At 38.8% G+C, this 15,116-nt stretch overlaps 1 protein-coding gene across 3 annotated transcripts in view; it reads left to right on the top strand.

Annotated features, from left to right (window-relative positions):
* PDE11A (phosphodiesterase 11A) overlaps nucleotides 1–15,116 on the top strand; it is a 414,495-nt gene that overhangs the window by 236,683 nt on the left and 162,696 nt on the right. For all 3 annotated transcript variants that reach the window (XR_015255343.1, XM_086718963.1, XM_025933541.2), the window contains exons 7-9: nucleotides 8,953–9,028; nucleotides 11,767–11,834; nucleotides 12,577–12,669. Coding sequence is in view for 2 of the 3 variants with exons in the window: in XM_086718963.1 (XP_086575089.1) it covers nucleotides 8,953–9,028; nucleotides 11,767–11,834; nucleotides 12,577–12,669 (237 nt within the window). In the remaining variant the exon portion in view is untranslated. The remainder of the gene's footprint in view (nucleotides 1–8,952; nucleotides 9,029–11,766; nucleotides 11,835–12,576; nucleotides 12,670–15,116) is intronic.

The following is a 15,116-nucleotide window of genomic DNA, read 5'->3' as shown; positions in this document are numbered from 1 at the left end:
CAGAGGCTTACATAATGTCGGGGGTGACTTACATAATCACCAGAGTGGCTGTCCCATCACCTCTGCCACATAACATAACCTAATCAAGGAAGTGATTATCCTGTCATATTTACAAGTCCTGCTCACACTCAAGTGGAGAGGATTATGCCAGATATGTACACAGTGGAAGGTGGCAGGTGAGAATCTTAGAGGTCATCTTTAGCATTCTGCCTACCACACTATAATAATGATGAAAATTGCACCCACACAAAATCTCTCTATCCCATAAGATCTTCCCTATGTCCTGATATGGAAAAATGTCCACAAGTAAAAAAAAAAAAAACACAAAGAAGTGTGTATAGAATAATGTATAGAATGATATATGTGCATATATACATACACATATATACACATATTTTTCAATCAGACCCCTCAAACCTAACATGTCCAAAACAGAGCCCACAACCTTTTTTCTTCCAAGTCTACTCCTCTCTCTGTTTCCCTGTCTCTATTAAGGCAACTCAATCCTTCCTGACGCTTACGATAAAAATTTTATAGGCATGATTCTCTCATTTGGCACATGTAACTCATCAGGAAGTCCAATTGGCTCTATTTGCAAAATTTATCCAGAATCTGACCACTTCTCACCACTCAACTGCTACTTCCCAGGTCCAAGCCACCCTCATCTCTGGACTATTTCATGGCCATCGCCTCTTAATCTCTGCTTCCACTCTTCTCCTTTGCACTCTGTTCTCATTACAATAGCCAGATAACCAGATGCTTTTAAATTTCAAATCATAGCGTATCAAAAGTCTGCTCACAAACTCTTCAAAGTCTCCGTATGCCACTAGAGTAAAAGCCAAACTCAGAATTCTTTCAGATGTTTACAATGCCCTTACACAATCTAGCACCTCTTATCTAGCCCCAGCCCTTACTCCTGCTTCTCCAGCCATACTGGTCTTTTTGTTATTTCTAGAACATGCTACTCACACACCTATCTCAGGGCCTTTGCACTGGCTATTCCCTCATCTGAAATTCTCTTCCCCCAGGATCTGCGTGCTCCCATCCTCACTTCTTTAAAATCATCTTTCAAATGTTACCTGTTAGTAAAGCCTGGCAGCCTTGATATTAAGTCCCCTTCATCCTGCTCTATGTTTTCTCTGTAATTCCTAACACCTCCTAACATGTAATCTATTTCTGTATTTTTTTGTATTGTTTGCCATCTGTCTTGTCTCACTAGAATGTAACCACAATGAAGGTGAGAATTTTGTTGGTTTTGTTCACTGATATCTCCCCAACAACTGGAACAATGTTTAGTACTTAAGGGGAAATTGGGTGATGGGCATTGAGGAGGGCACCTGTTGGGATGAGCACTGGGTGTTGTATGGAAATGAATTTGACAATAAATTTCATATTAAAATAAATAAATAAATAAATAAATAGACACACAAGAAGTAAAAAAAAATAGTCATTATTATTGTGTTGTGGAACATTTTATCTATTTTATTTATGAATATATGATATGTTATTGAATATATCATAAATTGATGCATAAGCATGTTGTATATTTGTAGGAAAAGATCAGCAAGAACTTATACTAAACTGTCAATAGTTGCCATGATAGAGATGGAAAGATTAGAGCTTTTGATTTTATTTTTACTTAAAAATTTCCCAAGGGTTTGTATTGTTTTTGTAATCAGGCAAAATTATAGAGATATTTTAAAATTTTAGACCCTTTATATCTGATGTGAAATTATATTTTTCCAGGCTATTGTGAGCCCTCTAAAAACTATACACTATTACTCAAAACCAGAATTGAAATAATGTAAGATCTAAGTAAATTAACTTGTCTTACTGTATCTTTGGGGAATTTAGATGGATTATTTTCTATTGCCCTGGTCAGCATGGAGTGTTGCTTGGATTTTATCCTAAGATACTCGTTTGAGACTGTGCCAACAGCATGTACATAAAGTGCGTTTTCAGATGACCTGCTGTTGTATCAGGTGGCTTCTTAGAGCGCATACTCTATTTACAAATACCCTGAAACAGTTATTCTGGTCTTGCTTTTAGCTGGCATTGTGCTTATGAATTCATCCTCCAATAATTAGTTGCACTCTAGTGCATTATCTGCGAAGCTTTCTGCCCTTCTTTTCATACTAGATTCAAAAGAATACCCTAAAACAAATACACTAATGCACAACAAGCCGTTATTTAGTCATTATAAGATATAATATTCTATTGCTTAATTTAGTATTTCCTCCCATTTCTATTGTTATGGGGAGAATTTTCAGAGCCATTACATGCAAAGTTTGTCCTCTGCCTGCAGCAGGAATGAACAATTGGACCCAACATCTGAATAGAAAAGGTTTGGCACGGGGGAGATGGCAGAAAATAACTACAATGTAGGACACGCCTTCTGCATGGATGATTTGGTGGCAAATGTATTTGTTACAAATTTAAGAGCAGTAGGAAACCCATCAGCACCCAGATCTCCTCTACCATGGTGGCTGATGCCCAGTTACACAGTTAAATCTAAGGTGTCATGGCCCTAAGTCCGTCACGCTTCAATCCCATGAGTTTTCCCACATGAGGTTCTTTCTCTGTTTTGTTTTGTTTTCTTTTTCTTATCAAAGCCTGTTGAAGACAACTCAATAGTTCTTGCCCTCGTCATGTAGCACTTAAGGATAATGGGACTCTGGGCTCTAAGATCCTTTGACTTAAAGCCTTAAAGCCCATTTTGCCTGTCAGATCTTCATAGCAAAGCACCCCCACAATCCGAAATGCTGAGTGCTAGCCCAGGAGGACAGTTCATTGTCTATTCTCTATAACGCCTTATGGTCTATCAGCTCTGCTACTCCTGACAAAGGGAAATGTGCAAAATTGAAACCATTAAGAGATAGAGCTCTGTGGACCTGCTGAAATGCATTTGCTACCAATAACCTCTCAAGTGCTGATACTCAGTGTAAGCCAGTTTGAGATCCTTTCCTGGGAGTAAGGTTTGCTAGGGAAGATTGGATGGTGGGATATAAGAATTCCAGATGACCAGGAAAGCAAAAAGGTCAGGAGGATTACAAAGACTTGAATTAAGGTATAGAATGGGGTAGCTTTGCTGAATGAAGACCAGTATAGGGGTCCCATGGTTGTAAGAGTACAACAGACTTTGCTACATAGGTGATGAAGACAATGCCTCAGTTCTAAGCCCAAAGGTCAGTTATTTCTTTAGGAGTACTTTTGTCAGAAATTTAAGGAATCATTTGTAGGTATGTTCTAGAAGCCATTAGGACTGATCCTATGTGTAGGTAAGGTAGACAAAAAGAAACTGCCTCTCTACTTAGTTTTGGGAAAATGAAGGGACTGACTTCAGAACGTCTCCCTCAGCTTGTCCTAATACCAGAATTTCTGGTAGATTGATGTTTGAGGGATAAAGTATTGCTTTAGATTATAGCTTAACTTGTACATATCCTTATAGGGAAAGGAAACATATTAAAGAATAGTGTTACATTATCACCGATTCATTTAGCATTTCCTTTGACCACCTTTGAGAGGCTGGAAAATGTAACAAGTGTGTTTTTATGGCTCTGAGTAGATCCATCAACTGGAAAAACCAAATCAGGACACAGACTAGACAAAATTTTTAGGTATGCAGATCTTTAATTGGAAAGAAGTAGGCACTACCAGATAGTATGTTTATTTTAATTGTAACCTTCTAGAAAGGCTGCTTAGTCTCATATGGTCTAACAATTAGGACTCAAATGATGTGAGTTTTAAACTGAGAATGATGGAGTGGGGACCTTGTAGAATAGTGGGGTGGATATTTGGGGGCAGGTATTCCTCTCAGTATTAGTAATATTTACATTTGTAAGACACCTTACAAATTTTGAAACCCTTTCATGCTCATATTCTTATAAAACAACTTGGAAAATAAGAAAAAGCACAAAGGAAAAAAGATGAGAATCAGCTACAATACCAAAATCTGGAGATAGCCAATGTTGACATTTTGGTGTGCACAAGATCAATATTGATGACAAAATTGAGACAGAGAGTTCTAGTGCCTTGGTCGGGGTTGAGAGGCCAGTAAATATTTCTGAGCGCCATTGACTGATATGATCTGGAGACCTGGGATTCTTTGATGAACAGAGATGATTCTTTCCTTCATACTTTCTTATTCCTCTTCATCCTTGTTTGGTATTCATTCTTCAGACATTTTGTGCTCTTCTCCTGCAGTCCCTGCAGGGGATGATATGTGCTCCCAGTCCTTGCCATTTCATATGGTTATATAATCAACCTGGATTAGTTGAACTTTCTAGAAACAACAGCATTGCTACAGATAGACAAGTGGGGGGATTGCCTTAATGATCTTCAATTTGGAAAGTTCACCCTCATCATACTCTGCCATTCCCCTCCCTCTCTCCCATCTTGCTGGGCTCTTCAAGCATGCTGATCATTACTGCTTTCTCTTCCTTATTTTCATAGCCAATTAGTCCCAGCTTCACTTCCTTCCCTCAGCCACAGTGAGAACGATTTAAAGACATTCTCAGGGCACCTGAATGGCTCAGTCAGTTGAGCATCTGACTTGGGCTCAGGTCATGATTTCACAGTTTGTGAGTTCAAGCCCTGCATTGGGCTCGCTGCTGTCCACACAGAGCTCACTTCCGATCATTGTATCCCTCTTTCTCTCTCTCTCTGCTTTTCCCCTACATACACTCTCTCTTACACACAAAAATAAACATTAAAAAAAAAAAAGACGTCTTCAACATCCTCTGTTGCCTCTCCTCTCCTGTTGTGCTCAGCCCATGCAAGCCTCTAATGTTGGATCCATGCAGCTCTGCACTCTCATTGTGGCCTCCCTCTCCTTCAGAACTAACCACTTGACTTCTGATCCTCATCCCATCCCTTCTTGCCCTGACTATATTTGCCTTCAGTTATCCTTCTGTGCTACTAAATCCAAGAACCCATTTTCGGTGCTTATCCTGTTTGACTATTCTGCAAAATTTGACACTATTGTTCCACTCTAGTTCTATTTAGAAAATAACTTGTTCCCTTATGGGAAAGTAATTCATTATCCAAAATTTAGAAAACACAAGTAGTAATTTATTTATTTATTTAATGTTTTTAATGTTTATTTATTTGGGAGACAGAGAAACAGAGCACAAGCAGGAGAGGGGCAGAGAGAGAGGGAGACAGAATCTGAAGGAAGCTGCAGGCTCTGAGCTGTCAGCACAGAACCCGTTGTGGGGCTCGAACCCATGAACTGTGAGACCATGACCTGAGCTGAAGTCAGACGCTTAACTGACTGAGCCACCCAGGCACCCGCACATAGTAATTTAAAAACTCCCAAAGACAGGGGCGCCTGGGTGGCTCAGTCAATTAAGTGTCCGACTCTTGGTTTCAGCTCAGGTCATGATCTCGCAACTTTGTAGGTTTGAGCCCCACATCGGGCTCTGTGCTGGCAGCACAGAGCCTGCTTGGGATTTTCTCTCTCTCCCTCTCCACAGCCCCTCCCCCACTCGTGCTGACTCTGTCTCTCTCAAAATAAATAAACTTAAAAAATAAAAAAAAAAGAAAGAATACTTTCACAGTGTATACATATATCAAATCATCATGATGTACACATTAAGCATGTTATAAATTTGTCAGTTTTACCTCAGTAAAGCTGGGGCGGGGGGAAGATCAGTAGTTGCCAGATCTGAACATGGATGGAGGAATGAACAGGTGGAGCACAAAGGATTTGAGAGGCACTGAAACTACTCTGTATGATACTCTAATGGTGGATACATGTCATGACCCCGTTGTCAAAACCCATAGAATGTACAGCATCACGAGTGAACCTAATGTAAACTGTGGACTTGGGATGATAATGATGTATCAGTGTGGTTTCATCAGTACGAACAAAAGTACTACTCTGGTGAGTGATGTTGGTCCTGAGAGATGTTGAGGTGCATGTGTGGGGGCAAGAGATGTATGGGAACTCTCTGTACTTGCATTCATTTTGCTGTGAACTTGAAACTGTTCTAAAAAGTAAAGATTATTTTTAAAGTAAAGAAACAAAAACTCCCATAGGCAAACAATTCAGAGAGGACTACTTTGGTTATAATTTTTCTAGGATTTTCCAATGTATATAGTAAGTGTTTGTACACCCACAGACACCCACACTCTTGTCACTTAATATGTTAAAATTTTCCACATTAACAAATATTCTTCTATAGCATGATTTAAATTAGATGGATAATATTCCACTGTGTAGATGTGCTATGGTTTACTCAACCTACTCCCTCTAGTTGAGTATTCAGGTTATTTCTAATATATCACTATCATTGGTAATGGTATGATTTACACGTTTATATGTAAACTTTTGTGTATAGCTATGATAATTACCATAGAATAAATTTCTAGACCTAGGAATTGGTCAAGGGTATTTATACATTTTGGACTCTGGATACACATCAGTAAATCTATTTCCAGAAAAGTTGTAGCAATGTATTCACACGTTAGAAATGCTACAAAGCATGGAGATTAAGAGTATGAGCTTTGGAGTTCTTTTTCCTCCCTGTCACTGACCCTGTGTTCATCTTTCTGCCCAAAATATCATGTCTCAGTTTTCAGCCCTTTTGTGTCTTCCTTGAACAAGTTCTTCCCTGGTGATTTTACTCAATCAATTAGAACCAGAGGCTGATGACATCAGGATGAGTCCCTAACCGCCCTCTCCCCTGCCATCTCAATTATAACTTGAACTCAGGATCATCTTACTCAAACTTCCTGTATTCCCCACATCAAGGGACTCCAGCCACTCTTACTCAAACCAGAGACTTCCATGCTATCCTCAGGAGGGATGGAAGAACACATACTCTCAGCTCCCCAGAATAAAAACTTCTTTTGGGGAACTACAATAATTTTTGGTAAACAGAATTCTTGCTTATTTCACTGGCAAACAGCCTAGGGTTTGTTTTTCTCCCCACCAGCCTCTCAAGCCGTCTCTGTCCTGGTTTCTTTCACTCACTGCATGTTCCTTGTCTTCTTGCACCATGACCTCTCTCCTCAGCTGCTTCAGATCTCCTAGGAAGGGTTAGAGTGGGGCCATGGTGGTCCCAGAGCTGGCAGAGCAATCGTGCCTCCTTCTCAGCACCGGTTCAGGACACCCGACAATTGTGTGTCCATTAGCAAAACAGACCCACACATTCCAGTGCTGCTCTGGCCAGTCCAAGTCTGTAGCTTATACCTCCTAGACCTCGAAAATCGACTTCAATCTCCTCCTGCTCACTAGCATCGCTGTAATTCAGACTTTTAGCCTCAGGGAGAGGAGGAAAACCACTTTGTTTCTTTTGGAGGGTAACTTTGATGGATGTGTTTTTATTGTTTGATTTCCTTTGAACCAGTCTCTCCAGTTTCAAGGCAGATATCAGAGTCTTATCTGAAAGGGAGGATGTTAACAGTACCTACCTGTAAGGTTGTTTTAATAAGTAAATGAGATAATGCACGAGAAGGTGCCGAATAGGGTGCCGGACATGAAGCAAACACCCAGCAAATGTTAGCTCATCATCGTCACTGTCATCCCTGTCACTGAAGACTCACCTGTAAGGATCTAAAGCTGCTCTTGATTTCTCTAAACAGAGTCAGTTGCTGGTTTTTCTATAGTATTCTGAACATTCGTTACTTGGACACTTATTTTATCTTAACTATTTCTATCTTCACTCTACATTGTGAGCTCCTCAAGCAACTGTTTAACTTCATTTTTATATCCTCAACTTCATTTTTATATCCACACCAGCAATGTGTCTGGTGCATAGGAGGTGGTAGATAAATAGATACTGGAAGAATCTTGACTCTTAGCTCACACTATTCTCGAGAATCATTTCCAGTTTGATTGCAGATCTAAATGTGAAAGGTAAAACTATAAAGATTCTAGGAAAAGAATAGGAGAATATCTTCATGGTCCAGGAGCAGAGGAAGATTTCCTGAACAAAACAAAACAAAACAAAAAAAAAAAGTACTTTAAAAAAAGAAACTTACATATTGGTATCAAGAATAGAAGACATCTGGAAGATTATTTTCTCAGAGGAAAACCAAAACAATCCAAACATAAAATTTAGGTGTGTAAATTAACTTCCAATTTCAAATGTTTTAAATGTGTAGCTCTTATGTGTTACAATGAATATTTTAAAATATTACAGTACCTTTTTACCCCAATAATCATGATCTAAAACCTTGATATCTTATTGTTTTTCCTATAGTACTGGGATGGCAGGATGACCTTTCTCACTAGAACTCAAGGTCATATGAACTCACCAATGCCCTGTCAGTCTTTAGTAGCTCTTATCTAACAGTTTAGATGTGGACCATCAGTTTTAATATTACATGGAGCTTTTACTGAATGACGTTTGTTGATCCTGGTTTCTATACCTTCATATTTTAAATATGTCATCTGACAGCCTTCTAGAAGAAAGAAGATCTCTGAACCTCTACATTTATTGTATATTTTTGCAACTTCAATTTTTTGTATATTATTTTATACATAGTAAATTAGTGATGTTAAAAATATAGAGTATTAAAACTAATTATACATATGGCAGCATTATAGGCTCAAAACACTTTTACTAACAGATGTGCCCATTGACCACTGGTTTAATTAAAATGCTTTATACTCAGGGCGGAAACAGTTGCCAGAATTTTTGTCTGGTAGTATGATCATGATCAAGAGTTTTACACTCAGTTCTCTGTGGCTGCAGGGATTGGGGGAGGTGGTGTTGACATGGGGTCATTCGGTTGATTCATATTTGGTAGGGACTTGATCCCCTTAGGATGTTCATAGTGATGTTTTAAATTAAAAGAGACAGGCGAGTGTATGCATTAAAAAATAGATTATAATGTATCTTTTTAAAAGTGATCTTAAAATGTCTATTATGAAGATTGGTAAGCTGTAAGTCAGAAATGGGTAAATGTTGCTTAATTTTAATTAACTATTTTCTTATATCCTAGGCTGACCAGATATCTGGTTTTCACATAAGATCTGTTCTCTGTGTCCCTATTTGGAATAGCAACCACCAAATAATTGGTAAGACATTACCTAAGTAGTTCAAACTTCTTTTATAAAGACAAATTTACATTACAATACACCTTATCTTTTTTACCTGCTCGCCCCTTTTACACTTGATCTTACTGAAAAGACCAAGGATTGATACCTGCTCCCCTCTTTTATGTCCAGGACTCGTCAGCCTATGTTTCATTCTTTTGTTTAATCTCATAAGTGCAGACTCCTAGTGAATCAACATTAATCCGAACAATGACCAAATATTTATTCTTTTAACCAAGGACCAATAATTTTGAAGTTGGAGGAGATCTCAGAAATCAACTAATAGGACTTTCGTATCTTACCTTGTAGAAATTGAGGTGGGGGTATCATGCAAAGGCCAGAATAAAATCACAGAGGGAGTCGGTAGCAGGGTAGAGATTAAAAGTCAGGGCTCCTAACTCCTATACAGACTTTCCATTACATCTTTATGTTTACATCTATGCTTTTACACACAAAGTACGTGCAAAGGAAAAAGAACATGTATTTTTTTTTTATTTTTTAATGTTTATTTATTTTTGAGAGAGAGACAAAATGCAAGCAGGGGAGGGTCAGAGAGAGAGGAAGACACAGAATCTAAAGCAGGCTCCAGAATCTGAGCTGTCAGCACAGAGCCTGACCCGGGGCTCGAACTCATCTCTGGCGAGATCATGACCTGAGCCGAAGTCAAATGTTCAACTGACAGGGCCACCTAGGCACCCCCAAAACATGTAGTATTAGACATATACTGAGCATGCATCTTTCTGTTTGGATGATTCTAAAATAGGCTGTACTTGACCCGGAATATGGAACTGTGGTCCAAAGGAGCTTCTAAGTTTTCTCTACCTCCTGTTCTTCTTTCCCTCCCCTCAAAACCTCAGTCAGGAAAGTATCAAACCTAAGGAAGAAGTCAGTGGTTAGAGAAGTCATAAAGAGTGAAGGAGTTAGTTAAAATTATTGAAACACAATTAAAACATGATTTTTTTTCCTAGGGGACTAGTTACTAGTGCATCTATTTGCCTCTCTTCGCTTCCCCCTGACATTGCCTGTTAAACTGAAAGACACTGCTGCTTATCAAGAACTTAGTATTCTGTCAATATTGTCAAGACTTGAGCCATAACAGAATTTTTTCATCCATTTGCTTAATTTATAGAAAAATATTGATATATTAATGAACACAGAATATTCTAAGATTAGTGTCCAATGGCAATCTCAAATCTAATCCTAGCTTTTCATTCCTTTCTTTTTAACTTTTATTTTTATTTTTTATTTATTTTGAGGAGGGGTGGCAAGTGGGGAAGGGACAGAAAGAGTGGGAGAGAGAGAATCCCAGGCAGGCTCTGAGCTGACAGCACAGAGCCCAACTCAGGGCTCGAACTCACGAACCAGGAGAGATCATGATCTGAGCCAAAATCAAGAGTCAGACGCTTAACCACTAAGCCACCCAGGTGCCCCATAGCTTTCATTTGTAACAGTAAACATCTGTTATACTTTCAAAACTAAGACTGCAGTTTGCCTACTACATGCTAAAAGATTTGTGTTTCATTACATATGTCTTCTAGCATATGATGACTTACCTCCCTAGTGAGAAGTTAGGTATTTTAAAAAACACAACCATGCTTTAGAATTATAGCTATTTTTTTGTTTGTACTAAATGGGGACACAGGAGAATGTTTTTCAAGATTGTTCAGTTTTTCTGGTTAGAGCTGTATGTTTTGAGACATCTGGCACAGTGCTGGAAATGAACTTTGGAAAGAGGAAGTGTACGTAAATTAAGTTTGTTAGAACTGTATGTACCTCATTGGTAGCAGAAGCAGAACTAACCTTGCTTTGAAGATTGACGGTGTCCTAATTCCCAACTTCTTTAATGTTCACTTTAAAACATTCCAACATTATCTCATTTATTTTTTTCTTTAAAGTTTATTTATTTATTTTAAGAGAGAGAGAAAGCACGAGTCAGGGGTGGCAGAGAGAGAGGGAGAGAATCCCAAGCGGGTTCCACACTGTCAGCAGGGAACCTGATGCGGGGCCTGAACCCACGAACCGTGAGATCATGACCTGAGCTGAAGTCAGATGCTTCATTGACTGAGCCCACCCAGGCGCCCCCAAACATTATCTCATTTAATCTTCCTAACCCTCTGAGATAGTTAACGTTTTAATTCCCACTTTACAGATGAAGAATTTTAGTGCTAAAAAAGTTAGGTAACTTGTTTAAGGTAACAGCTGTGGTGGAGTTGAAATGTGAGCTGAGACAGTGTGACACCAGAGCCCATGTTCTTAATCACTATGCTACCCTGCCTCACTCAAGCACTGTGTTCCAGGGGATTGAAAAAATAAAAAAAATTATATATATACATGCACACACATGTGTATTTACACAGTTAAGCTCAATTATGTATCTAATTGCATGTATATGTATGTCCATGTGTATATATGTGTCCGATAGATCAGAGTGATTGTGCACAGTCATCTTGAAAAACATTTTCAAGGATTCAGACTGATGCCTGGTAGAGCTTTAGGCTTCACTGTGAGCCAGTTTGGATATCACAACCTTGAAGATCGACTGCATTGCTGTATACCTCAGATCCCCTCTCCTAAAGACAGCAGGCACTAGGGAGACCAGAGATTAAACTGAGTGTCTGAAGTTACCTAGGGGAGGTATGGAGTCAGCCGGGGCTTATTATATTGTGGTAACACAGTGAGCAGTGCTGAAACTGACCACATAAACCAAACTCTTCCCACAGGAGTGGCTCAGGTGTTAAATAGACTTGATGGGAAAGCTTTTGATGACGCAGATCAACGACTTTTTGAGGTAAGAAAATAAATTTGTGAACCAAAGGTTATAGCTGAGTCATCTATAGTCTCCTGGTAGCAATTTGCCAAAATTTGTCAAGCATTTATATATAGTCGTGAGACCTTGAGCCAGCTCTGCCGGCTGTATGGCCATCACCTTCCTTGGGTTTTCAAGCTTCCATATATTCCCATCTGCCCTCTACCTGGAAAGGTTGGCCTGGAACAGGCTTCCCTATAAACTTTGCACTAACAAATAACCAACATGAAACTCCCACGATTATTTTTCTCTAGCCAAGAACATCTCACAGCTTCTTTACTAACTGGTTCTAAATCTACCTTCCTTCCTTTTCACGTTTACCTCATGGGTATTGTCACTTGGTTTCCTCATCAAAATATTTTACACCCTAGCCACTAAAAAGAGGTTGCTTTAGTTAAATGGAATGGAATTACTAAAATCAGTCCACGATCTAAATGAATTAAGAACACATTTGGTAAGACTGTAAGTATGTTTTTAAATTTACAAAGTCATTTTTTCCACAATGACATGAAATTAACAATTTTTTCTCATGTGCAATGTGAGCTATAAAGCTGTTACATGACAATAGTAATTAAGAATTTTAATGTGCATATTTCCCCAAGGCCTACCTCTGTGTACAATAAAATTATATTTTCAGACCCATTTCTGATGAATGCCTGCTTTCATATTAGATTATGCCAGTGAGTTATTGCAGTTTTTAATTAGTGGGCTTTCTCTTTCCTAGGCTTTTGTCATCTTCTGTGGCCTTGGCATCAACAACACAATTATGTATGATCAAGTGAAGAAGTCCTGGGCCAAACAGTCTGTGGCTCTTGATGTAAGTCAGTATTTATGTCCGAATCACATGCTAAAAAGCCCTAATTTTATGAGAGAAAAAAAGCCCTTATTATGGGCCTTAATTTCTCAATTTTTAATTACCTATTCATTGGGCTTTAATTATTCTAGAGTCATGGGTTTGGCTCTGATGAAAGCCAGACCCACTCTTAACAATGCTCATATGCTCACAATTTTGCATGCAATTTTAGGGAGTGCACAGATTCCTTGAAGGCCATCCATATACGTTGTACAGTTAGATACAGATTTTATGTGTTAGGTTTATTAAAAGGGATGATCCAAAAAATAAATTGTCAGGATGTTAAATGCATTATGAACTTATTTTGAATATGTATAGATAGTCTGGAAATGCACAACTTCTCATACCACAGAAGAAAACTTCACTAGAAAGACATGTGACCCAGGTGGGGACAGGCTGTTCCGGGTATTATCTAGCTCCCCCACTACACATGTATACATCCCACCGAGAGCTCCGACCTGTTTCCCAGGCCTGACCTGCATCTCCTCTCAGACTAGGTTCTAAGACTATAGTGCTCTCCCCTGAATCTCCTTGTTTTGACCCAAGACCTATTGTCCCAACTTCTAGTCTATAGCCATTATCAAAGATTTTTTTTTCTATCTGTGAAATACTTCTTAACTAGGGCAGATAAAATATCAATGATATGTGACATTATCTAGAACATGATAATATAATACATGTACAGTCTTCAAAGTATTCTGTGTAACAAGTGAGATATTGGTAGAAAGATAAAACCGAGGGAGAGGATAAGTAAGCAACACAGTGGTACCTGAAGTACTCTGATTTAAGATTTAAAAGACCTAAAATTAGTTATTTACCGATATACTTTTCTACCCTTAATTAGGCCATGAACCGTGGAAGCACAGGGATTTTATCTTTTTTATAATCTTATTCCCTAGTGCCTAGCAGGGCACTTAGCACAGAGAATGCTTTTATTTAATGGTTTGGGGATCGATGGAGGAGGGGAGGAAGAGACAGAAAGAGGAAGGAAAGGATGGAAGAAAGAGATTCCCCTGCCCAACGAAAAGGATTTTTTTTTTTTGGCTCTCCCTCGGAGTCCTGCTTTGTTTATATGTAATATCTTTACAACAAGGAATAAAAATAATACATCCAGGATGAATTAATAAGTAAATGAACTGTGGATATGCAACGAATAAGAATCACTAATAGACCATTAGGTCTATGTGCAGAAGTATTTTCACATCCTGACTCCGTCACCTACCTCAAGTGTGAGAATTAAATGAGATAAGAGAAGATTTTAATACTCCATCAACAAAATTACAGTAATGACAAAATTGCTATATTATTACTTGCAGTAATGTGTTTATTACTGAGAAATCACCATAGACTGTGAGAAAGAACAAAGGACAGGGATTTGGAACAGCAAATGTTGTCATGACTCCACCATCTTCAAATTTTGACCTCCACAGGGTTGCCTCACTCAGCTTTTGTTTCTTTAAAAACTTTAGTTTCTGCATCTGTAAAAAAGGACACACTATACACTAGTCCCACACAAACTCTACCTCATGTTGTCGTGTTGGACTTCACACATACAGAGCATCTCATATATACCCACATACGCACTCCTCGCCCACCTCCTGGTGGGTCTCCATCCTGTTGGGAAGGGGGTGGAATCAGTGGGTTGAAGCAGGAATTGCCATTCACCAAGGAGAGGCCACTCTCTGACTGGCACCACCGCTAGTCCTCAACCTAGAAAGTTCTAATACAGCCACAGTGTCCTCACCCATGAATTGCTCATTTGGGTTCATAGACCACTCTAACACCTTCTGCCCTGACATACAAAAATTATTACTGACACTCCCAAATTTCCAGCCCAAGTATTGTGGTAGTCTCACCCTTTCAGAAGTTGCTTGTATGTGTGGACTTACATGTTCTGTGTGCTTTCCCGATCAGAATTCTGGTGTTGCCATCTTGGTTTCCTCCCTCCCTGCTCCACTCAACCCCTACCCCACCAGATACCACATTCCCATCTCTAATGATCGGGTGGCATCCACCCCACTCCCTCATCCAGGAATGCATATGCAAGAATATCTGGAAGGATTTCTTATCTCAGGGCTTTACAAAGACAAAAAATGATTTGTTGAGAACTACTAAACCCAAACTCAGGAGTGACATCTTCTTATACTATAGTATACATTAGCTTCTGAATGATTATATATTTTTAAAATTTATGTATTTATAAATATTATAGATGCATGTGAATAATATAATTTAAGGTGCATATTTCTATTAAAAGTATGTATTTATAACCAGCCTATTCCAATAAAGGATTTAAGCTACTTGATAGGAATGTAAATGATCCAACAAATGTTTTAAGGTAAAGTAATGATGATGATGATGATAATAATAACAACAGCAACAATAACAGAGGGGAGAGAGAGAGAGAGAGA

Source organism: Puma concolor, chromosome C1 (assembly GCF_028749965.1).
Source record: "Puma concolor isolate L17-30 chromosome C1, mPumCon1.1.hap2, whole genome shotgun sequence".
Taxonomy (NCBI): domain Eukaryota; kingdom Metazoa; phylum Chordata; class Mammalia; order Carnivora; family Felidae; genus Puma; species Puma concolor.
Note: the sequence above shows the minus strand (reverse complement) of the source record. Positions and strands in the feature narration are given on the sequence as shown.